This window comes from Nesoenas mayeri (assembly GCF_963082525.1).
Source record: "Nesoenas mayeri genome assembly, chromosome: 2".
Lineage (NCBI taxonomy): Eukaryota > Metazoa > Chordata > Aves > Columbiformes > Columbidae > Nesoenas > Nesoenas mayeri.
In genome coordinates this window covers 156,771,736-156,797,301 of record NC_137543.1, presented here as the reverse complement: position 1 = coordinate 156,797,301, position 25,566 = coordinate 156,771,736, and the positions used below count along the sequence as shown (strand labels likewise).

The 25,566-nt window shown below is 44.3% G+C and overlaps 1 protein-coding gene across 13 annotated transcripts in view; it reads right to left on the bottom strand.

The window, feature by feature from the left end:
* KMT2C (lysine methyltransferase 2C) overlaps nt 1-25,566 on the bottom strand; it is a 202,338-nt gene that overhangs the window by 120,931 nt on the left and 55,841 nt on the right. For all 13 annotated transcript variants that reach the window (XM_080364339.1, XM_080364348.1, XM_080364344.1 and 10 more), the window contains one exon: nt 12,595-12,733. In XM_080364339.1, coding sequence (XP_080220465.1) covers nt 12,595-12,733 — 139 coding nt within the window. The remainder of the gene's footprint in view (nt 1-12,594; nt 12,734-25,566) is intronic.

Below are 25,566 nucleotides of genomic sequence, written 5' to 3'. Positions count from 1 at the left end.
ATGAATAGTTACAGCTAAACAGTACATATGTCTATTTTATAAGCTAGTTTTCAATGTGATAGAGCAACAAATAAATCACTATTTGCACGTCAGTGAATGTAACCACTAGACTACCAGTGAAACCTGATGTGGCCTCGCAGCCAGAGCCAGCGAGAAAGGGAAAGCAAAGCTATTTATGCCAGTTGCGACCAGAGAGACTTGTGAGGAGACTTAGGAGATTTAAACAGGCAGTGCCATGGTATATAAATTACACTAGTTACAAACATGAGATTATCCACAGCGGAATAAATAATTATTCATACATCCTGTTAGGACAGACTATCACTGCTCATTAAAAGACTCAAGGATAATTATGACTAAATAAACAAAGCTCCTTAAAGGGAAGCGGTGGCAAATATGCAATAATGTTGAGGTTTATAAAAGTAATTAAAAAAAAAAAAGAAAAAAACAAAGCAAAACAAAACAAAAACAAAACACACAACTGACTCTTAACGTGGAAAAAGGAATAGAGGGGTAAAGCAGATATTTCTGGTGAGGCGGCTCCTGCATCCCAACTTCCAGCAGCAGTTTTATCCCGGTGGAGCGATGCTATAAACCAGGAGCAGCAGTTTCGCTGTGGTGTGGACAGCTGGGAGGCCGCCACGAATCTGCTGGTTTGTGCTCCTGCTCCAGCAAAGCTGGGGAACCACAGCCGAGCACACCAGGAGGGGACTGGGGAACCTTTTGCTAAAGGTTTGTGATCACAGAGATGCAGAAGTTAAAGACGGGAGCAGCAGAACATTCCCAAACCGCTGCCAAGAGTGTGTGGCTGAGATTGAGGGGGAGGGTTATAAAAGAAGGGAGAATAAAGAGTTTCGCTCTTTCCAGGGCGGGTAAGCAGTGTGTGGATGCTGGAGGGACCCTCGGCAGCAAAGCCACTTTGGACTCGATGATCCTGAGGGTCTCTTCCAACTGAAATGATTCTACAATTCCAACACGGCACGTCGCTGGTTTGTCACCCACGACAAAGTGGCCAGTTCCATCGCGTCAGCCTTTTAGGTTGAAGTGCTCAGTAAATATTTTAAGTTACGTCTGTACGGGCAGAAGGTAAGAGGTTTTTTTTATTCCTATCATCTGAGGACTGCAGAAAGTACTTACAAGTCTACTTTCCATATGTCAATACGCAATTAGAGGATCTAAATCTGTGATGCAAGAAGAGCTCTCATATTGAAGATAAGAAAACAGAGATATTGGCAACTCTTAAGATCAAACTCTAGATCTGTTATCATAATTAGCATATTTTCAGAACAGGCTAATTCAAAACGGGATAACAAGCAAGAGATGATTTGTCACATATATTTTATAAGCTACTAAGGAAAAAAAGAGAGATAAAGCTCACCAATACTCTATTTAAGACATATCTAGAATGCTTCAAACAAAAATACAAATTTATCATTATTTGTAAATGCAACCTAATTTCTAAATTTTTCCAGAACAAATGCTACCTTTTTATATAGGTTTAAAATTCCACAGATGGTTTACTACCAGTAGGTGCTTATACACCTCACCTCATCCCAAAGGATTTCATACATCTGTACGCACACAAATCTTAATACATGATGCAGGTGAAAAAAATCTATTCAGAACAAACCTGGGTTTAGGGGATGCAGTAAGAAGCAACAGGGCTAATAATGTCTGAACTAATGTCTGTTCCTACCAAGCCATGAGAGGAGATCCAGACTCAGATCTTGTTAAAAAGATGTTCCTTCTAACAAGAAACACGTAGATCTCAGCACTCTGCCACAGCCACTTTCTTCTATGAGTCCTTATTTTATTGAGTTGTCTGGTCAGTGTCTGTTCCTCACGCAGAACTTACTCAATTCCCCAACAAGAATCTCAGATGCTACGATCCTCCCCAGTTCATATCCCAAGAAAGGAAAACAAAATGCCCTCCAGTCAGTTAAAGCTGGAGGAAGGGAGAAGAACAGTCACTATTTCCTCTCCTTGACCGATGACATACAGTCATTATGGCTCATCCTAAAACACAGACTTTCTCATTTGAAGGAGTTCATTTCAACACATTCACTATTGGGCAACTAGTTGCACAATATTAAATTACAACCAGAGAAGGAGAAACATTCTCCTGGCTTGCCTGCAAATATTCAGTTAAGAGAATTAAGGTAAAATCAACAGTCCCAAAGCGTTTTATTTTGTTAAACAGAATTATTCTAAGGCTGACCACCAGCATTACAAACACTTAAAGCACACCGAGTGCCGCTGTAGTTATACAGCATGAACAGAAGCCCCTTGGGGACCCTCCCGCGTTGGGAAATGGTACTGGGGTGTCCTGTGTCAGCCAAGGCTCCGTGACAACAACCAGATGTGCAGACTGACTTACGTAAACATGTTTTGTTTCTGCGGCGTCCCGCACCTCACAGATTTACGCCTGGGTCTGCGGGAGCGCTGTGCTGTGTGGCAATCGTCAGACTGACCCACCTGAGATTGCGTTACCCTCAACAGTACCACATGTGGCCGCTCACTCGCCTATTCTTCATTCCTGGGTAGAAGGTGCAAGGGTCCGCGCTGATATGCGGCACTGCCATCCACCCACAACTCTGTGTATAAATTTCCCTTATTTTCCCTTATTTCGCCCCGTATCTCCTATACAGCTGAATGCCAAGGAAGGCAGCAAGAGGCCCACGTTGAGCATGTCTTGGTACGACACTTTAAGGCATAAAACCCGGTCAGTACTACCTGCTGAAGGAGGCAGACTAAAGAAAATCCCGCGGCCGCCTGTTACAGGTCCCGTTCCTTCAGGAGAACGTGCACAGGAACCCCAGCGGCCTCCAGATGTGAACAGAGGCTGCCGACAGCGGGAGAAATACAAACCCATGGACTCGCCTCAAGAGATGCTTTTCTATCACCTCAAGCCTACTGCGGGATACCAATTATCAAAGAAGTTTGTGTATTCACCTTTTCAATCAATCTTATCAAAAGCAAAGGTTGTTGTTGCTGTTTAGAAAGGAAAAGGCAATGGGTTATCTCTGAGAAACCCCAAGGCATGGCAGTTCCAGTAAGATCCACCAGCTATAACCATTGCTTTAACATTAAATACTGAGTTACAGACGATCACTACTGCCATTTGCCATGATAATGACTGCACCGGAGATTTAAAAAAGAAGTGTATAACCAATGATTGATGCTTTGGGTTGAAAAAGAAGGTGAAGAGGGTACCATTTGATTTTTGCTACGAGTTGTTTGTTTTTAAAGGAATTATGCAATAATTTTCCTCAGTGTCTGGAAATGCCTTCAGGATGCCTTTTTCACACACACTTTAGCATTTCTGAAAGGTGAAACTGAGAAGCATAAAACCTGGGGTTGTGTCAGCAAAGGTGTTACAGGAATTTTACATGTTTTTAACATCTATTTTTCACGATTGAAATTAAGCTCAGCACAATGAAATGGAATATCTGGGAGCAAAACAGAGCTTCAGAGCATCGTTTCTACTGATTACCAAAGCAGACTGATGAGAATTGGCCTTGAGAATTCTTCTCCCATCTAACCCTGTTAGCAGTTTTAACATATGTTAAAAGGCTAAATTAAACGCTACAGGGGACCTACTATTTATTTAGCTATGCCAAGTTGTGCTAATGCACAAACTACCTTTGGCTTCACTCTCGTTTTGTGTTAAAGAGTGAATTGTTTTTCTTCTTAGTGAAGATGCACCATTGTATCATTTATGTAAATTCAATTCAAGACCTGAAAGCTGCATGTAAAGTGAAAAAACCTGATTTCTGGCTTAAAACAACGCTGGGGGTTTGCATCAGCATGAGTTCTAATATATGTGAGATATTCACAGAGGTGAAGTCATTCTAAAACTTGGGGTTCAGATTAGGCTTTTCAGCCTCATTTACATATCCTGTAAATATCTGGACCTCAATAACGAAGAGGCTTGAAAGGAAACTCCTGAAGAAAAGACATCACAGAATCACAGAATGTCAGGGATTGGAAGGGACCTCAAAAGCTCATCCAGTGCAATCCCCCCCATGGAGCAGGAACACCCAGATGAGGTTACACAGGAAGGTGTCCAGGCGGGTTGGAATGTCTGCAGAGAAGGAGACTCCACAACCCCCCTGGGCAGCCTGGGCCAGGCTCTGCCACCCTCACTGAGAAGAAGTTTCTTCTCAAATTTAAGTGGAACCTCCTGTGTTCCAGTTTGCACCCATGACCCCTTGTCCTATCATTGGTTGTCACCAAGAAGAGCCTGGCTCCATCCTCCTGACACTCACCCTTCATATATCTGTAAACATTACTGAGGTCACCCCTCAGTCTCCTCTTGTCCAGCTCCAGAGCCCCAGCTCCCTCAGCCTTTCCTCACACGGGAGATGCTCCACTCCCTTCAGCATCTTTGTTGCCCTGTGCTGGACTCTCTCCAGCAGTTCCCTGTCCTGCTGGAACTGAGGGGCCACAACTGGACACAAGATTCCAGGTGTGGTCTCCCCAGGGCAGAGCAGAGGGGCAGGAGAACCTCTCTGACCTACTGACCACCCCCTTCTAATTCACCCCAGGTACCATTGGCTTCCTGGCCACAAGGGCCCAGTGCTGGCTCATGGTCACCCTGCTGTCCACCAGGACTCATCAGGCGATGTACAGCAACTTCACATTGACACAGGGTTAACAACCCAATAAATCAACCTTCAGAATGAAGGATACTAAGGATAGTGGAGGATGAAAAGTGCAACATGGAGATACCACAAAGATGCTAAAGCTCTCAGCTGCAAGCCGTATTTAAGTGTCTGACACGCAAAGTGTTCTCTTTCCAATAGGGAGCAGAATTACAGAACAATTTTAAATTTTGAAACGGTTTGACACTGTCACACTATTACAGAGCAGATTTTGAAATGAGTCTTCAACTTATGCAGCGTAATTCCTTTAAAAAAAAAGGACAGGGGGTTCATATGAACTTCGGGTGAAGAATTTTAAAACTTTAAGTTTGCACAAAGCAATTAAACCTCATTAGACAATAATTGCTTTCCCATTTTTCAAACCAGCACGGTTGGAGTTCTACAACCATATAATCAACTTAATGATACTCTTCTCATCTGAAAGAGAGAAAACATAACCCTCCAAACGCCACCACCAAAACAACACCTTTTACTGACATTTTAAAATTTAAAAAATATGAAAATACGCTCTTATTCATCAACTGTATGTGTCAGCTTTAATCTAAACAAATGTTTGAAGCTCAGTTAGGACTTCACAAACCCTAAATGCAGGAAGCATTACCAGCATGTCCGTTCTGTGTAAAGTGATTTCGAGGCTACTTCAAGTCCATTTAGAAATAATTCTTTAATGTTCAACTGAAATGACTTGTACTCTCCACAAAAATCCCATATAGAATGGAACTGTGGCTGCTCAGCCTGGAGAACAGGAGCTGAGGGGAGACCTTCTGATCTCTGAACTGCCTGAAAGGAGCCTGGAACATGGAGGGCGTTGGTCTCTTCTCCCAAGGAATAATTGACAGGATGAGAGGAAATGGCCTCAAGTTGTGCCAAGGAAGGTTCAGATTGGATATTAAGAAGAGTTTCTTCCCAGAAAGGGTTGTCAGGCATTGGAACAGGCTGCCCAGGGCAGTGGTGGAGTCACCATCCCTGGAGGGGTTTAAAAGGCGTTTAGACGAGGTTCTTAGCAACATGGTTTAGTCCTGGATTTAGGTGATGGTTGGATTCAATGATTCTGAGGGTCTCTTCCAACTGAAATGATTCTATGATACATCAAGTTGGCTTTAAAAAGCAGTTTTTCAAGAAAGCTTCATCAAAATTGTTCAGTTGCATTAGGGAAAGGAAAAAATGCTGTTCTGCAAAACCCTAACTTTGTATTTTTTCTTTGGGAATATGTTTACAGAAGAGCTGAAATAAAACAGAGTGGGGGCTCTTTAGTCAAAAGGGTGCTGGGGCAGATTAAAGGCTCATCAGCCCCATATGGTCAGTGTTAGAAATACGATAAACAGATGCACAGGGCAAACATATAATACTACTTGTACCTCCCAGTACTTCAAGGCCTCCCCGTATCAGCTGTGACTCCTGTCTATTCAGTAAATCTCAGTTTCTTCCATGAATTTGCTCAGTTTCCTCTTGACCTCACACAAATTTTCAGCAAACCACAACATCCTCTGGCGAGGATTTCCACGTCACTCTAGACAACTATTCGCTGCAAAAAGAATCGCCTCCTTTTATTTTGCATCTAACCCTTTAAAGTTTCATTTGATGTCCCCCAGTTTCTTGAATTAAAAGAAAGCGAACAGTCAACATACAGCTACCCTCCCCATGCCACTTGTGATCTTGAAAGCCTCTTATCTTCCCCCCCAATCTCTTTTATAGACAGAAGGGTCCTGGCTTACTTAGCTGTTCCCCATAGGAAAGCTGCTCCATGTCTGATCAACCTTTCTGCTGCTCTGTGAAACTTTTTAAGCTTTACTACATTCATTTTTGAAGTTGCAGATACATTTTCTGGAAGCCTATGAAAACGAGTCCAAACTCGTTCCTCCAAATGTTTCTAACCTTACCAAGGAGATCACGTGTTTGAGCAAAGCTTTAGCACATCGAAGCTACAAGCTCAAAAATTCTCTCTTCACTAAGCAAACTCCATCCTCTCACCGTCCCTATGTGCGAGCAGACTCCATATGCACCATCCTCACCCCGCCAACAAACATCCTTCCAGAAAAGGTTAGAGACACTCACTGGGATCATCTCCGCAACTACAGCTTAGGGATGCTGTCAGTTCAGATCCTGTCATTTAAATTATAGAAGCATAGAATCATTCTGGTTGGAAGAGACCCTCATCAAGTCCAACCATCACCTAAATCCAGGACTAAACCATGTTGCTAAGAACCTCGTCTAAATGCCTTTTAAACCCCTCCAGGGATGGTGACTCCACCACTGCCCTGGGCAGCCTGTTCCAATGCCTGACAATCCTTTCCGGGAAGAAACTCTTCCTAATATCCAATCTGAACCTCCCCTGGTGCAACTTGAGGCCATTTCCTTCTGTCCTATCACCTGTTACCTGGGAGAAGAGACCAACCCCCTCCATGCTCCAACCTTCTGTCAATTGACTGTGTGGAATAATATACATCACACTGAAAGCCAAAGGAAGCACGAAGAGAACTCAGCCTCAGCTGACAAGGAAAATGAACAGGAAAACGGAGAAAGGGGTAAGAAGAAATACATCACAAACATCTGTCTGGGAGCCACTGGAGGTGGAGGGAAGGAAAATGTAGATCAGGGGAAGAGCCAAAAAAGAAGAAACCACAACTGAGTGGACACTGAAACAATGATTAGAACTGATGAACAGAGACTAGGCTTAGAAAAAGAGAATGGGAATATGATGAGGAGTCAACAACATGAGCAAATGCAACAGTCTGATGAAGAAAGCTGGAAGTGAAGAAAAACAGAAAAGGTGACATTTGGAAGAAGTGAGAGAAGACTTGGTATGCACTCAACACTGGAACAGAACTAAAGATCCCAGACTCTTCCCGTCACCTGCAATGAACACATCTCTGTGCAATTCTCAAAGCAGACATCCCACCCACTCCTGAGCTTGGTCTACACAGGACACTGTGTATCAAGTGCTGGTATCAGTCCTTCAGCATGGTCCAACAGACTGCCAGCCATGGGATGTTCTGTCTGTCTGTCTGACAGCCTTCTCTCAAAGGAAAGAAAATCTGTGCAGTCAACAGCCCTGACCTGCCAGTGCTGGATCTGCCAGTGCTGGACCTGCTGCTCAGCAGTGACAGGGCAGCCCCAGGTGGACACAAGCAGCCACAGGAGGATGGGAGAATGGCAGAAAAACTGCCTTAAAACATCCGTGAGAGGCTGAGAGTGGGAATCCAGAAACCTGGAGCACCTGCTCAGAGAGGGCAGCAGACGTTCCTAAGTATGGTTCTGTGGTGGGACCATCTTGTGTAACAGATGATTTCAAGGAGCAAAGGTCCGTGCAACTCAAAGGCCATGAATGTCATTGAACACGGGTGGCCTCGTCATGAATGTCATTGATCGTGGGTGACAAATTCCACAAGACACAAGTTCTACATTAAAGCATTAAACACATTATAGTCACAATGTCGACGGTTCATCCTATTGAGGCTGCCTGTGAATCCCTTCTTTGGCCCCATTTGTGCGATATGCATTCTGTGCTCCAAAAAAGACACAGACCATCTGGAGAGAACTCAGCGAGAAGACTCCGAGCCCAAGTAAACATCATCTACAGAGAAAGAAGGGACAAATTTGGGGCTTTTGTTATGAAGTAAAGCATGCTAGGGAATAAACCAAGAGCCAGATCTATCCTTCATTATCCTTGGCAGATGGTACAAGTAGTAATGGGATAAACCCAGAGTGAGGAGAGTGTGGGTTAGATATGAGGAAAGTGTTTCCATCGGTAAAGACAAAGAATAGACTGGAAGGGGCAGTTTAGGGAAGATCTGGAGGTTTTATGACTGTAAGGCTTAGGAGCAGTTTACCTAAACTTTTGTCCGGAATGACAGCGCTAGATTCCTACCTGGGAAAAGAAGGTGAAGCAGATGGCTTCCAAAGGTCCCTTCCTGTCCTATGAATCTGAGATAGAGCTCCTTTAACAACCATCTGTCCTAAAATTCTCCACCTGACCATCTCCCCAGCCAATGCATGAACACACAGGATGGACAACCAACAAATATTTAACTTGTCTCTCATTTTTCCATGTAACACAAGGAAATGCTGTCTCCACTTTGCAGATGTAGAAGTCAATCACTGACTTCAGAGGAAGGTCCCGTAAATGCTCTCATGGATCTAGATGCGAGAGTGTAAGGGTAAAACTCTGCAATGATCCCAAGTACCCTGTTTTGTGCATAAGGTCCATTCTCTGCACAAAGAATTCTTGCAGAAAAACATGAATGTAAAACTACAAGCTGTATCGTAAGACGTATGCATGAAAAGAAATAATCAGAGTTTCAAAATATTAATCCTAACATTGGTATCTTGTCAAGTATGCACTTAACTTTACAACTTCAATGATTTCCTAAATGTATTTTTAATATTAAATATCCATCTAACTCCCTCCTGCCTAAAGATCCAGCTCCTCTTCCATCAATGCACTGTTATTCTGTCCAGATTATCTAATCTCTCAGCCACTCCACAATTTCTTTTTCCACTCAGTGTTGCAAGTTTTGTAATGTACTTTCTTTGAAGATTAAAAAATAATACAAAGGAACAAAGATAAATAAGTTCACTGCTACTTTTTCACCATTTTCTTTGTTCACACAATCAACAGATGTTCACCTACCACCTCTTTTCAGTGGAATAAAGCCCCCAGCCCTCCATCTCCAGACTCCAATTTGATGTTAGCAGCAGCAGCAACAAAATAAGAGGGAATAGTGCAATTGGTCTGGAATGAAAATTATGTGCTTTGTCCAATTACAAACGAAGCAGGAAAGTCGGAAGGTGTGTTGCCAGGTTGTTATTTTGTAGTTTCAATGTCAGTCTCATAAAAGCAGATATTTAGCAGACCCAAGTACCAAAATCAAACAAGCTGTGTGAAAATCTCAGCTTCTAACTGTTTATTTTAATAACGTTCTGTCTTTATGATTACGGCGAAAGGACTGAAAATGTGCAATTAATGCAATTTACAGTCTCTGGAAGTAGACAGGGAGCAAAAAGGTGTTTTGTTCTGCTATGGAATTGTGTTTCTAGGCCGTTCTCGTTAGCTTTTAATGCCGATGTGGGAAGCAGAGGAGGAAGGTGGACGTGGCTCGGCTTGAATGGCGGCGGGTTTCTGGCTGCTCGCCCGCCCCAGGGGCTGCGCTTCCCTGCGCTCCGCAGGCAGCACCGGCCCAGGGAGGAAACGCCATTCCAAGAACCTGCATTGCACTCAGCCATAAGCCCTGGGCTGACAGAAGCTTCTCACAAGGCTTATAAAAAGCAAAAGAAGGGAACAAGCAAAGGAAAAGGCTCCAAGCCCCATGACGCTCATGATATACAAGAGCTGGCAGCGTTACTTTTACCGCTGCCAGGCTCGACAGTTTATCTCCGCTTGACGTTGCTGCCCGTCCTCACATGTGGTCAATAATTCACTCATTCCTGAGCACACACACCCAACTCACCCCTCCCAGCTTCCATGCCCCACTGTGCCTCAGATACTGGTTATTTTAATGGGGCTTAGTACATTGCTTTCTGAGCACTAATCCTAAATCTATTGTTGAATTCCCCGCCCCAATCCCATTTGCAGTTCATAGTTCTCTTGGACTCCCCATGTCCCACCTCTGAAAGGTTCCAACATTGACCATCTTCTCTCTTGCCTTTCTCTTGAATGTTCTTAATTTAGCTCCAGTCTCAGGAGGGATCCAGAGAAAAACGCCACACAAGCCAAGCTTTGGCTCATGTCTCAGCTACTGAAATCCCAACATCCTACTATGTTAAAATCTCTATTTTTCACAGAATCCCAGAATGTCAGGGGTTGGAAGGGACCTGGAAAGCTCATCCAGTGCAATCCCCCCATGGAGCAGGAACACCCAGATGAGGTTACACAGGAAGGTGTCCAGGCGGATTGGAATGTCTGCACAGAAGGAGACTCCACAACCCCCCTGGGCAGCCTGGGCCAGGCTCTGCCACCCTCACTGAGAAGAAGTTTCTTCTCATATTTAAATGGAACCTCCTGTGTTCCAGTTTGTACCCACTGCCCCTTGTCCTATCACTGGTTGTCACTGAGAAGAACCTGGCTCCATCCTCCTGACACTCACCCAGAATTGTCTTCTACTCAGGTCTGAAAAAAGTGACGCCAAAGTAGCTCCACCTACACCTGCATCTACTTCTGGTGGAGAATTTGGCTCTTTTCTGTGTTCTAGGCAATTTCTGCACTGTCTGTTATAATATATTTCCATAATTATCCTATGTCTCACATACCTAAATTTATTTCCAAATGTATAAACACTTCCACTGGATTAAGTCACTTATATGATAAAATAAAAACAGAAAAACTTATCAAAAAAAAAGAGATGAAGCTAATGAGTATGATTCATTCAGAAATCAGCTTCAAAACCACTTCCCCAAGTTACAGGTTTAAAGTCTCTATAGAATCACAGCTTATCCCAAATCTTGATACGTCTCCTCCCACCGTTACACAACCAAACATCACCAGTGTGTGTTTCAAGACACAAGGCCAAAAAAAACCCCTGATATATATCTTTTTCCCCAAATTGTAATGAGGAGATCAATGACTTCTGCAACTAACACCAATTCTGCATCTAAGTCTGGAACCAAAGTTACTTGTGATCAGAGACACCTATGACTTCCAATTAACTTCTTTGCATCTCCTTCACAGATTTCTTTCCAAAATGTGAGAGACAAGGCCTGATCACTGTTATTGTAATAAAAAATTAACACTATTTAGCTTTTTAATGCTTTGATCGGCCAAAGGAACGGGCCATAACAGCCTTTAAATCTTGACTAATCAAAGTCAACACTTCCAGTTGGAAGGAAGAGTTGAGGGCAAATGCAGAGGTTTTTCTAGAAGACTCTTTTCCAGCCTTTAAGAAACAAATTCATGGCTGGGGAAAGCGCTGTCATCAACTGGTCATGATAACAGCAAGAAAGTAACCTTGAGAAGAACAGAAAGTGGGGGAAACAGCACTAAAACTTCTGCAAATGATCCAAACCAGGGTCAAATAAAGAACCAAAACAGCTGTTCGGTTCAAGCTGGTCCACATATTTACTGCAACTCAATACTGGCTTCGGAAAATTCCATTAAGAACAGAAATTCTTCTGTGTATTTCATTCAGGTGTACACACAAGATCTATTTAAGTGAAATTGTCTGTAAGAAGGGAAGTTCCTATTGGAACCTATGAAGTTTGTGAGCATGTGAAACATGAAAATGATGTACGCAGCAAGTAGATGAAGTAATATTTTGTGCAAGGAAAATATGACCCGTGTTGGATTAGGAGAAAGTAAAATGATGATGACAATTCCCTCCAAGTCTGTCAAAATATAATCACACCCCTAACTGCAAGAAACTGGTTACAGCAATTTCTGCAGGGGAAAAGACCCACTAATGGGTTAAAAGTTGTTATCAGGGCTTCAACAAAGCAGCTCTGCTAGAATTCTGTGATCCTGTTTCAACAGTGATCACTGACAATGTGTTCTGGTTTCCTTTAAATAAGGCAATGAATACTTTCACTGCTTTTTGGGTAATTTATATAGATTTGTCTATATTATAAATTCTGAAACAAGGAAGAACGCAGTAGAAATAACAAGAGATTTGTTTTACTTTGTTCCTGAAAACACAGACACACAAACTGGAACTTCAGAAAGCTTCGGTAATCACATTTTATCTCCCATCGCTTACGTCTGTTTTAATTTAAATGGCTAATATACTGTAATTCAAGGGTTTCCCAGTGTAGTCTGAGGACAACACTCAAGGAATGTGCTTTTCACCCCCATCTCCCTGTACACCTTGAGCCTCCATCAGCCTCAAGCACAAAGTGCTGCTGCCAGCACCTCGAAGCACCAGCGGCGGGTCCCAAACCTGCACCCCGAGCGCTCTGCACCCCAGCACCCGGCTCCCAGCACCCGTCCCCTCCATCCCTTTACCTGGTTTTAGCTTCCACAGCCACGGAGGCGGTGGAGCTGGCGGACTCCTGGGACACTGAGCGCTGAAGGACTGGTGTTAGCTGCTTGGTGCTCTCCGCCTCCGTCTGGGCATCCTCTTCTGCAGATTGCTCTTTGACTTCTGTTAAAAACAAAGCAAAACAAAAAAAAAAATCAGAACAATATTTATTTATTTAGGCGATAAAAGCATCCATCTGCTGCAAATGGACATTTTTATTTATAGACACATTACCCCATGTAACTACGTTCTCAGACACAAGAAAATTCAGAGAGAAGGAAAACATCCTTCGCATCTAGCTAAAACATGGAATCGTACACTTATAAAGTGATGTCTATGTACCACTGTGAACTAAAAACGCGCGATAATGAGGAATGGGGCAGGGGGAGTGTTATTCACTAACAGCCTTTCCAGATGAAGTTGCATTTCTAGACAACATTGTTCTCCCCACATCTCCTCTGTGCACCTGCTCTGCCATCCCTGAACAAACAGCGGGGTCAGCACACCAATCTGGGGTATATTAAACGTTTTTTCCTCCCATATTAGTGTTAACTTTGATAGATTCCCTGCACGAGTTCATTCCTGATCACACCAACTGTGCTGGCACAGGGCTGAGGAGCTGAAGGAAGGAAGGACACGCTTTAAGCCAGCTTAAAGTTCATTCCAAACAGTGGGAATATAAACATTTTTTGCCATGTCCTTTTACTTTGGATTAGTTGTTAGACAGGAATATACACATTTACAGCGGATAATGCTTCTATCTGCTTAGAAAGTCAGTTTTGGCTCAGAAACATGAACCACCAAGTTGCTGCTGTCTGTGGAACTTCAATCCTCTTCCCATTTGGTTCTTTCCTTTGCAGGGAGCAAGTCGGGATTTGCCAGGAGTTCACAGCAACATGCTGCGAGACCAGCAGAACACACAGGAACAAGGGTCAAGGCAATAAAATGTGTTATTCCGCACTCCTCCATACTTTGATTTTGTAACCTAAATAAGATAAAAATCCTAGGACTCTGCCAGGCATCGTTTGGCACATCCCCAGGTTCCAGTATAAATTGGGGAATAACCTATTAGAGAGCAGTATAGGGGAAAGAGAACTGAGGGTCCTGGGGACAGCAGGGTAACCATGAGCCAGCACTGGGCCCTTGTGGCCAGGAAGGCCAATGGTACCTGGGGTGGATTAGAAGGGGGGTGGTCAGTAGGTCAGAGAGGTTCTCCTGCCCCTCTGCTCTGCCCTGGGGAGACCACACCTGGAATCTTGTGTCCAGTTGTGGCCCCTCAGTTCCAGCAGGACAGGGAACTGCTGGAGAGAGTCCAGCACAGAGCAACAAAGATGCTGAAGGGAGTGGAGCATCTCCTGTGTGAGGAAAGGCTGAGGGAGCTGGGGCTCTGGAGCTGGACAAGAGGAGACTGAGGGGTGACCTCAGTAATGTTTACAGATATATAAAGGGTGAGTTTCAGGAGGATGGAGCCAGGCTCTTCTCGGTGACAAACAATGGTAGGACAAGGGGTAATGGGTACAAACTGGAACACAGGAGGTTTCACTTAAATTTGAGAAGAAACTTCTTCTCAGTGAGGGTGGCAGAGCCTGGCCCAGGCTGCCCAGGGAGGTTGTGGAGTCTCCTTCTGTGCAGACGTTCCAATCCGCCTGGACACCTTCCTGTGTAACCTCATCTGGGTGTTCCTGCTCCATGGGGGGATTGCACTGGATGAGCTTTTGAGGTCCTTTCCAACCCCTGACATTCTGGGATCCTGTGATTCCAGCTTCAGACACTCCTGCCTCCTCCTGTCACCATCCAGGCTGCTGCACCTTCCCCCACAGCAGAGGACCTGGGTCACACTCCTCCTAGAGCTTCCCAAGAACCCAGGTTTGAGCTAAGAGGCCAATACATACAGCTCTTTCGAAGAAGTCCAGCTAGAGGAACAGATTGTTTGGAAGATTTAAGCAGAAGGTACCTTCACTCTTTAAAAAAATGAATACGCAACATGTCAAAATATAATCAAGCGTTGCAAATGATAAAGGCTTCAAGTGGAGAAATGGATGGGTAGAAGAAGCTGCAAGATGGGTGGGTATGCACAAATCCTGCTGCAAACTTTCATCTTATTCATAAGAATAATAAGAGAGGAAAATCCTCAGAACATAAAACTGCATAGTTTGGTCTGTAATAGTGAAATAATACGCCCACTGGAGCACATGAAGACGGCGAAATCCTTCGTGTTTGACATACAAAGGTTGAAGTAAAGTTACTCTTTAACCTAGAGTGAACTCATTTAGGAAGACAATGCATAATGTTTAAAACCCTCAATGAAGGCATCTAAAATATAGTGAAGAGAACCACAAAATTAAGAAAAACAAAATAAGAAATTCCTGTTCATGACTGGGTGTTACAGATACTTATTTGAATTGGAGTAAACCAGAATTGCTTCACCTATTTCAGTGAATCTATTCAGTATCATACAGAGCTCATAGCAGCCTTCCAACAACTAAAGAGGGCTGGAGAGAAGCTTTCTACAAGGGCAGGTAGTGACAAGGGGTGATGGCTTTAAACTGGAAGAGGGGAGATTTAGATAAGATATAAGGAAGAAATTCCTTCTCATGAGGGTCACAAGACACTGGGACAGGCTGCCCAGAGAAGCTGTGGATGCCCCATCCCTGGAAATGTTCAAGGCCGGGCTGGATGGGGCTTTGAGCAACCTGGTCTGGTGGAAGGTGTCCCTGCCCATGGCAGGGGGCTGGGACTAGATGAGCTTTAAGGTCCCATCCAACCCAAACCATTCTGTGATTCTATCTGAAATGTTTTGGAGCATGTGAAACGTCCAAAAATGACTACCTGTCTGAAGGCGAAATAGCTCACGGTAAATCCATTCCACCAGTGTATCCTGAACGAAAAATAAAATTCTCGACAATCATTTGACACCAAATAAATATCCTGTTGTAATACATCCTTTGTAATAGTAAACGTCTCTGTACAGAGAACGGAATAAATCAAAACCCCACGCCCTTAGTTTTTGGCATGTGTGAACAAACAATCCCTGCAATCGTTCCCGGACAAGGATTCTCGAAACAGGCAGCGTCCAGTGAAGAAATCCGCAATGGACTGCAGCGCGTTTTCAAAGTATGTTGGGTGTAAAGGGTCATTTTACGCAAGTAACCCCCAAATTTCTAAGTACAGCCTCAAGAAAGAGCACAAAACACAAACACCTGTAAGACAGGCAAGCACCAAACTGCTAAAAGCAAAACCCACAACACAGCCCAGGACACCCACATGCTGAAGGAAGACCAGTAGAAATCCCAGCCTTGCGCTGATCCATCTTGGCGGCTTTATTAAACCTAGTTAAACTCCACAAAAGGAACTCTGCTTCATTGTGTGCCCGCAGAAACTTTCCAGTAAGCAAAAGCCATTTATTCTTTGCCAGCTTTCATCTCATTATACATTACTGGGCACCCATTACACTGGAAAGGCAAAGTTCATGGGCGCTAACTCATTCTCAAAAACTCTGGACTGTGTGAGGAGACACAGATTGTTTCACTGCACACAACAACTATATGAGATTACATCCTTATGGTGCTCTTCCCCATGTTGTTTGCTTCTCTAGAAGAGAGGGGACCCAAATTATCCTAAATGAGACAAACAACATCTCAGCTGTTGTTTCTGCAAGGAACCAAACGGTATCTCAATATGCCGTTGGAAGGCTGAAAACACAGTGCCCACCAAACAGAATGAAAACAGAGTTTGCGTTAGCTGTGTGTGCCATACTTCAACGGCGTCAAAGTTTTCCAACAGAAGATTCAGGAAGAACAGAATTATGTATTTCGTTGAGTCCAATGCTTGGGAGATGGAGCTCTGACACGTCAAAGGGACAGCAGGTGCCCTCATCACCGCCTCAGAGATGTGCTTGGAAGCACCTGGCACAACATGTTAACTGCTTTGCACTGTATTTACTGAACATTCATCAGGCTTCGTTATGGCATCCTACTTTGAAGCTTCTGGGCATGAAGGAACGACGAATGATTAGTAAATGTGAAGCTCGTTTGTAGATTCATATACAAGGCTTTATTTTGCAGCCTATTTTCATGACCATTTCTGTCAAAGCGAAGGTCTTGCCCATGTACAATGAGTTGGTGGGGGGAAATGAGAATTTAAAAAAGCTAATGACGCAATTCCCAAATGTCTCTAAGTTCTTTTCTTACGTCACTATCTCCTACTAAAATACTAGGAAGCATAGCAGATAAAACTTTTTAATTGTGACAATTCCACCCACAGTTCTTCCCCCCATGACTAGTGAGGACACTTTTCTTCTTAAGGTTAAAAGAAATCCCCAAGAAGTAAAGTTCCTATTCGCACGGGTCACCAAAAGGGGTGAGACTTTCATACTTAGAAAGGACCTATAAGAAAGATGGGGACAGACTTTTTAGCAGGGCCTGTTGTGATAGGACAAGGGGTGATGGTTTAAACTAAAAGAGGGGAGATTCAGGTTGGACATGAGGAAGAAATTTTTGACACTGAGGGTGGTGAGACCCTGTCCCAAGTTGCCCAGAGAGGTGGTGGATGAACCATCCCTGGAGACATCCCAGGCCAGGCTGGACGGGGCTCTGAGCAACCTGAGCTGGTGAAGATGTCCCTGCTCATGGCAGGGGTGGCACTGGATGAGCTTTGGAGGTCCCTTCAACCCAAACTATTCCATGATTCTACACTTCACAGCCTGTGTGCTGTTCACAGACTCACGTGGCTGAGGCTGGAGGGCAACCTGAGGCCACTGTGTCCAGTCCCCAGCTCAAGCAAAGGCCACCCGGGGCCGGCTGGCCAGGACTAGGCCTACACGGCTTCTGAGCATCTCCAAGGATGGACAGACAAAATAACAACACAAAAGCAAAACAAAACAAAACAACAAAAACACTCCCCAAAAAGATGTATGCACTGGGCTCTATGTTGCACAGACAAGTTTTAGTTTTCACGCTGCTTAAGAAGAAATTTGGAATTTTTCAAATTAAGAAAAACATCTCTAGAAAGGTGCTGTATTTTAAGCACTCAAAATTTATTCCCTTAATAATTTTTTATTATTCTTTCTAGAGCAGAACGCAGTGAATAATCGAAGAAAATAACAAATAGCACAAACCATCCTCCGTCAATTACGTGGATTACCCACCTTCCTAATAGCAGCTTGGTCCCCTTATTTACTAGAGATTTACGGTGTTCAGAACAATAACTGTGTTGACAATTTCCTCTTTTCCCGCCTCAGACGCCTCTCCCTGGATACGGGACACACATGGGACGTGCATCTCACTGGGGGAAGCCCCGGGTTTTGTGCCCCACCGGTGGGCCCCTGTAGACCCCAACACCGGGCGCTGGGAAGGACGCTGACAGCTGGGTTTTTATTACACGGTCACACATTCCTTTGGGGATGTGATGAAGCAACACTGACTAAAGATCCAAAATGTTCTTTTGTTGCGAAGAATTCTGTTTTCTAGCTGCAAGCCACTTGGGTAAACCTACAGCAAGACAAGCAGATGTATGTGTGAGCTCTGCTACGGCAATCGGGCAAAGGCAACACACCAGTATATCCAAAAGTTTTGTGTGCGTGTGTTTGTTTTAAGTTAGAAAACACTTTCCAAGTCAGAAACTGAAAATACTGAAAGAGTTCTACCGCCAAAAACGTCTAAAATCTCTGTTAATATCTTAAGAGATAATAATCGTTATATAGTGACAATGAAAAAAAGAAAAAAAATCAAAGCAGCTGCCATAAACATAGAATAAATATTCCACTATTGTTTAGGTGCAACCATTTGACTGTTTAACCACAGAATCACACAGAATCACAGAATGTCAGGGGGTGGAAGGGACCTCGAAAGCTCATCCAGTGCAGTCCCCCCATGGAGCAGGAACACCCAGATGAGGTTACACAGGAAGGTGTCCAGGCGGGTTGGAATGTCTGCACAGAAGGAGACTCCACAACCCCCCTGGGCAGCCTGGGCCAGGCTCTGCCACCCTCACTGAGAAGAAGTTTCTTCTCAAATTTAAGTGGAACCTTTTGTGTTCCAGTTTGTACCCATTGCCCCTTGTCCTACCACTGGTTGTCACCGAGAAGAGCCTGGCTCCATCCTCCTGACACTCACCCTTTATATATCTGTAAACATTAATGAGGCCACCTCTCAGTCTCCTCTTGTCCAGCTCCAGAGCCCCAGCTCCCTCAGCCTTTCCTCACATGGGAGATGCTCCACTCCCTTCAGCATCTTTGTTGCCCTGCGCTGGACTCTCTCCAGCAGTTCCCTGTCCTGCTGGAACTGAGGGGCCACAACTGGACACAAGATTCCAGGTGTGGTCTCACCAGGGCAGAGCAGAGGGGCAGGAGAACCTCTCTGACCTACTGATCACCCCCTTCCAGCCCATCCCAGGTACCATTGGCCTTCCTGGCCATGAGGGCCCAGTGCTGGCTCATGGTCACCCTGCTGTCCCCAGGACCCCCAGGTCCCTTTCCCCTACACTGCTCTCCAACAGGTCGTTCCCCAACTTATACTGGAACCTGGGGTTGTTCCTGCCCAGATACAAGACTCTACACTTGTCCTTGTTATATTTCATTACATTTTTCCCTGCCCAACTCTCCAGCCTGTCCAGGTCTCTGGATGGCAGCACAGTCTTCTGGCGTATCAGCCACCAGTTTACTGGTTGGGTCTCTACTCAGACTTACTGCTAATTTGCCGGACAGCAAAGCAAATGTCACGAGCTTCCAAAACTTTCAGTAAGACCAGAAAGTTTTGTGGGCTGGCAAACACCAGTATCACCAAACACTGCAGGGACATTCCGGGGTCTCCACTGTTGCCCACTGTTGCAAGAGGGAACAACAAGCGTTCAACCAGCAGATACAATTGCTATTTTTGCAAAGGGAAGGGGTAGCGCTGCATCAGAAAACAGCTAACGGGACAAGGGGTTTTGCAGAAGTACAACCACCACCAACATGCTCCAGCTTCTAGTAGCTTAGACAGAGGAAGAAACCAGGTCAGTGTAGCAAAAGCATCAAAAGCAGCTTTACCGAGGGAATGTAAATTATGAATTTTAAATGCCTATCTAGTTCTATAAGTATCAAGTTTCACTCATCATCTCAACTTAGGAACAAAACAAGTTTCCACTAGTCAGAGTTCATAACTCCGTTACAGTTCAGGACACAATTTAATTGAAAATTCACCTTTCCTGCTAGTGCCTGAGACACAGAGCGATCACTCCCATGCAGAAATCTTCCCTATACAATAACGCCACGTGTGTAGGTTTGAGCAGCTGAACACAGGGAACAAACGGACCCGCTGCAGGTAACCGGTCCCATGCAGATCACCTGTGGTCCTTCCAGACCGACTCACACAAGCCAAATCATTTCAAGATACACACCAAGGGTGCTGGTTGTGAACAGCCACTGCCTGGGCTGCGTGGAGTCTGTCCCCATCTATTCCTGCCTGCTAAAAACACAATATGGCACAGAAAGGGAAAGAAAAACCATCCTGAAGTTGGAGTGTGGCAGTAAGAACCACCGGCACAAACCATTTCTCCACGGACAGAGGCATATTTTCTTCATCTAAAGTCGACACTGTAAATTTTTATTCACAACAATAAACAACAAAACATACAACTGCATCAGAAGTGTTTTGCTGGGTTTTTTGCAAGTGTTGCATATGTTCTATCTGCTTTTAAAACCACTTATCTATTTTTTTCCTACCTGAAGGACATGGCAGTGATTTACTTACTGCGACAGTTGTTCTATGGAGATGAGAAGAAAGCCTAGATCATTCTTTTTTTGTACATTTCAGAGCATATTTTGATACTTTTCAATCTAACAGAACTCCTATTTGTTAAATACATTTTGCACGGAGAATATCTTTGTGCAAGTTTTGTACCAGTTATAAAATAAAAATCCAGTTTTCAATGTAGGTCCGTTTAAATTACAATTATGATCATTCTACCCCAAAGACACCATATTATGGACAAGCAGCTCCCAGTGATCCACAACCGAGGAACTTCCTAAGCCAGGGCTGCTATTCAACAGCACTCAGCTGATTATTTTTCCATGAATTTGTTCAGGTCTTTTTGCAACCCGTGTCAAGATTGTCACACTCAACACACCCAGTAGCAATGAATTCTATAAATTAAGCAGATGCCGAGTGCAAACACACCTTTGTGCTCGGAGCGTAACCTGATGTCCCCTAATTTTCGTGTTGCAAAACAAAATGAGTCATCGTGCCCTGATGGTTTTCTCCGTACCCCTCATTGTTTTGTGGGACCCTATTAAATTCCTCCTTGGTCGTATCATTTCAGGCCGAAGTCTTTTACCTTAACTGATCCCCGCACAGGAGCTATTTTTGACTTTCCTGTACTGTCCCCATTGCAGCTCGGCCTTTTGGAGAAGGGGAAGTAGAACTGCCCGTGGCATTTAAAGTGCCATCACACCGTGGGTTTACAAAGCAACACTAAAAAAAACACCCACTTCACTAATGTTTTTTTTTGCCTGATCCCCTTGCCAGCGATTCTTAGAATTTTATTTCCTTGTTTGACTTAAAAAAAGCTACTGCAATTCTCGGAAGAACCGCAGTAGCGCTTGCTCAGGTAGTAACAGCTATTTCAGAGCTGATTTTTGTTTATACAGAATTAGGATGGTGATTTCCCGGGTTCCAGTATAAGTTGGGGAATGATCTGTTAGAGAGCAGCATAGGGGAAAGGGACCTGGGGGTCCTGGGGACAGCAGGGTGACCATGAGCCAGCACTGGGCCCTTGTGGCCACGAAGGCCAATGGTACCTGGGGTGGGTTAGAAGGGGGGTGGTCAGTAGGTCAGAGAGGTTCTCCTGCCCCTCTGCTCTGCCCTGGGGAGACCACACCTGGAATCTTGTGTCCAGTTGTGGCCCCTCAGTTCCAGCAGGACAGGGAACTGCTGGAGAGAGTCCAGCACAGGGCAACAAAGATGCTGAAGGGAGTGGAGCATCTCCCGTGTGAGGAAAGGCTGAGGGAGCTGGGGCTCTGGAGCTGGACAAGAGGACACTGAGGGGTGACCTCAGGAATGTTTACAGATATGTAAAGGGTGAGTGTCAGGAGGATGGAGCCAGGCTCTTCTCGGTGACAACCAATGATAGGACAAGGGGTAATGGATTCAAACTGGAACACAGGAGGTTCCACTTAAATAAAAATATGAGAAGAAACTTCTTCTCAGTGAGGGTGGCAGAGCCTGGCCCAGGCTGCCCAGGGGGGTTGTGGAGTCTCCTTCTCTGCAGACATTCCAACCCGCCTGGACACCTTCCTGTGTAACCTCATCTGGGTGTTCCTGCTCCATGGGGGGATTGCACTGGATGAGCTTTCGAGGTCCCTTCCAATCCCTGACATTCTGGGATTCTGTGATTTCCACCTGCCAAATGTTTTTATGTGCACTACTACTGAATTGAAGAGTATGCTCAGTCTTCAGTGCCTTGCAGGTGGGTATGTCTTTTATTATCCTAAATAAGTTTATTTTACCTGCTATTTTCTTCTTGTTTTGTCCCTGACCTGGAAAAGTTTTACCAGGGCAGATGCTTATGGGACTCCAAAGCAAACCTGGCTCACACTGTGATTTTAATGAGGTGGGATTGGGGTCTCAATTTCTCTAATATTTCTTCTACCAAAGTGCAACACAGCGCTACCAAAAATTAAGATGGGTACATAGAACTAAAACATACAGAGAAAGCACCATTTCCAGCGAGGAAAAGAGCGTATGACACACAAGATACACGCTGCTATTCCAACCTACTTGACTGGTCATGTAAACGCAAATTCCCTCATCGTGTCACTAACATCACGGCAACAACGGTAACGTGAAATATTCTGGATCCTTGAAAACTCCTTCCAAAACCTCTTGATCATGTTTAACAAAGCGTCGTTTGAGATCAGGATTACAAAAGCAGTATTGAATAAATAAGAAAAAAAAAATAGGAGGTTGCATTTCAGAAATAACATCCACAATGAAAAACCCGAGTGAGGTTATTTGGAGATAACGGATTCCACCTACTACAAAATATTCTACCTACCCTCAAAACACCTGAGACGGAGATATCAGTCAGAGGAAAAAATGAGATTTAGCTAAATGGCCCATTTGAAGCACAAATTATAAATGTTATTATCAGGTAAGCCTGTAACGATTTTAAGGCAAATACCAAATAACATCCTGTTGTGTCTGGTTTCCTTATTACAAACGATTTACCAGAATACAAAGAAAAATAATAAAATGCTTGTAATAATAACAAGATGCTTCAGTTCTGCTGTTTTTTTCAAGTGGCCAGACAGGTAGGAGTCAGCTGCACAACAAAGAAGGAACTACTCCTTTTATAATGAGTATAGGGAATATTAATTGCCTTAAAATCTATTTAAGGGCATTTTTAAGCACATATTTGCCCCAAATATTTATGGATCATTTTAATCTACAGGCAATGTCCTCAGTGGTGTCAATTCTTTCTTTCATTAATTTTAGAAGTTACAAGCAACATGGTGATGAGGCCAAATGGTCTGTCTGAAAAGCACAAAGTGGATTTTCAAAGGTCTTTGCTGTTAAGAAGTTGACAAGAGCTTTGGCCATTGATCCACTCAAACCAGGACTTGCTCTCAGGTGTATTTTACTTGTCCCAGCGGGACGTTCTGTTCAGTACGACTCATACCGGTACTAAAGGCGGTTCTTATTTTCTCTAGTAGGATATTGCAGTAATTTTATTCTCGGGACAAGTGCTTTTCAGGTTGTTTCAAAGCTGCTGAGATTCTGAATTAGTTCAGAATTCCTTGGCAGCTTCTTCACGAGGAACTTTCCTCCACGGAGGAGCGTTTGTTTCTGGTTCTGGGCTTTGCCCCGAGACAAAAGATGCTGGTTAGAGGAAGGCAAATCAACTAACTGGCCAAGCAACGTCACTGCATCTGAAAATAACAATACTAATGAAAATAACTCAGGCAAGGAGCTATCCGTTGATAGAATAATATACAGTTTATGTATTATCAGTTTATTTTAAGAATAGGTTGACATGGTATAGATAGTATATGGAACACTTGACGGATACACTATGAGTTTCCTAAAAGACTCAGCAATTGAAATAAACTTATTTCATCGCACTTATCCCAGATGGGAGTCTGAATATTAAGATTTCTAAGTGATACAAAGACGGGAAGGGTTACAGATTCTAGGAGGAGTTGAACATTTTACAAGTGTTCTCAAAAAGAGATGGGATAACCAAAGAACTAACACACAGAACTCAGTTTCAGTCAATTTAAATGCAGAACCAAGAAAATACCAAGTATAGAAAACTGCTGAAACTAAGATGGGGAAAAAGAAGCAGAAGCTGAGGCTCCATTCATATTACAGCAAAGGGCCACCAAACCCACAATAATCTTACCAGGCCCTATTTGTTATTTCTTTCTTTAGATTACCAATTTTATATTTGCATACAGGTGTTCACACATGGGCACATCTTTTCCAAACTTTCGTGTTTTGGGTGTTTTTTGGCCATTACAGAGACTCATCAGAAGAAAACTACTCTTATGGAGAGGAGCAACATGAGGGGACTTACAAGAGAACACACTATTCTACAATAAACTCTGCCTTACTGATCGCTGGAAAGGTGGAAGGTGGTGATGGCTGGAATGTCTTGACAGGACCAGAGACAACGGGCACAAACTGAAACACGGGAGGTTCCCTCTGAATGTCAGGAAACACTTTTTAACTGTGAGGGTGACTGAGCACAGGTTGCCCAGGGAGGTTGGGGAATCTCCATCCTTGGAGATACCCAAAAGCCATCTGGACACCGTCCACCAGCTCTGGGTGGCCCTGCTTGAGCGGGGGGTTGGACTAGATGATCTCCAGAGGTCTCTTCCAACCACAACCATCCTGTGATGCTGCTAAAATGATGGGAGGGTTGGGTAAGCTCAACATCAGCTGGACAGAGAGATACCAGTGACACATCCCTGCTGGGAATCACTGAGGAGAAAAATGAAGGGAGAGATGGGAAGAGCAGTATGAAGCTGAGAAGGAAAATGGTCACTGAGGCAGGACCCAAGAAACCAGCAGGAGAGACAGGGCTGGTGGGTAAAGGAAAAGAGTCTGTCCTGGGGTTTATGAGAAGCTGAAACTGCTTATTCCACAGAACCTGCTGCCAGCCCCATCTTTTACAAAACAGTTGATTTGGCTGCAAACGGGTATTTTTTCCAAATTCACAGAATCACAGAATCGACTGTGTTGGAAAAGACCTCAGAGATTATCAAGTCCAACCCTTGGTCCAACTCCAGTCCATTTACTAGATCATGGCACTAAGTGCCATGTCCAATCTCAGTTCAAAAACCTCCAGGGACGGTGAGTCCAGCACCTCCCTGGGCAGCCATTCCAATGCCTGACCACTCTCTCCATAAAGAATTTCTTTCTAATCTCCAGCCTAAATTTCCCCTGGCAGAGTTGAAGCCCATGGCCCCTTGTCCTATTGCTGATGCCTGGGAGAAGAGACCAATCCCCACCTGGCTAGAACTGCCCTTCAGGTAGTTCTAGAGAGTGCTGAGCTCACCTCTAAGCCTCCTCTTCTCCAGACTAAACAACCTCAGCTCCCTCAGCCTCTCCCCATAGGGCTTGTGTTCAAGTCCCTTCACCACTTTTGCTGCTCTTCTCTGGACCTGCTCCAGCACCCAATATCTCTCCTGAACTGAGGGGCCCAGAACTGAACACAATACACTCCAGGTGTGGCCTCATCAATGCAGAGTACAGGGGAAGGATCACTTCCCTTGTCCAACATTTCCTTTTGCCAATTCCAAATCCTTCCCTCTTTCCAGCTTTAGAATTCTACCTTCATTTATACCAAAGCGAACGTAGCACCGGGCAGAAAACGGGCAGGACTCCGAAATCACTGCAGCTGGCGGGGAACATCGGCCTGGCTGGAACGAGCAGAGCAGCTCGTGGCTCACCTTGCTCTGCTGTAATTCTGACGCT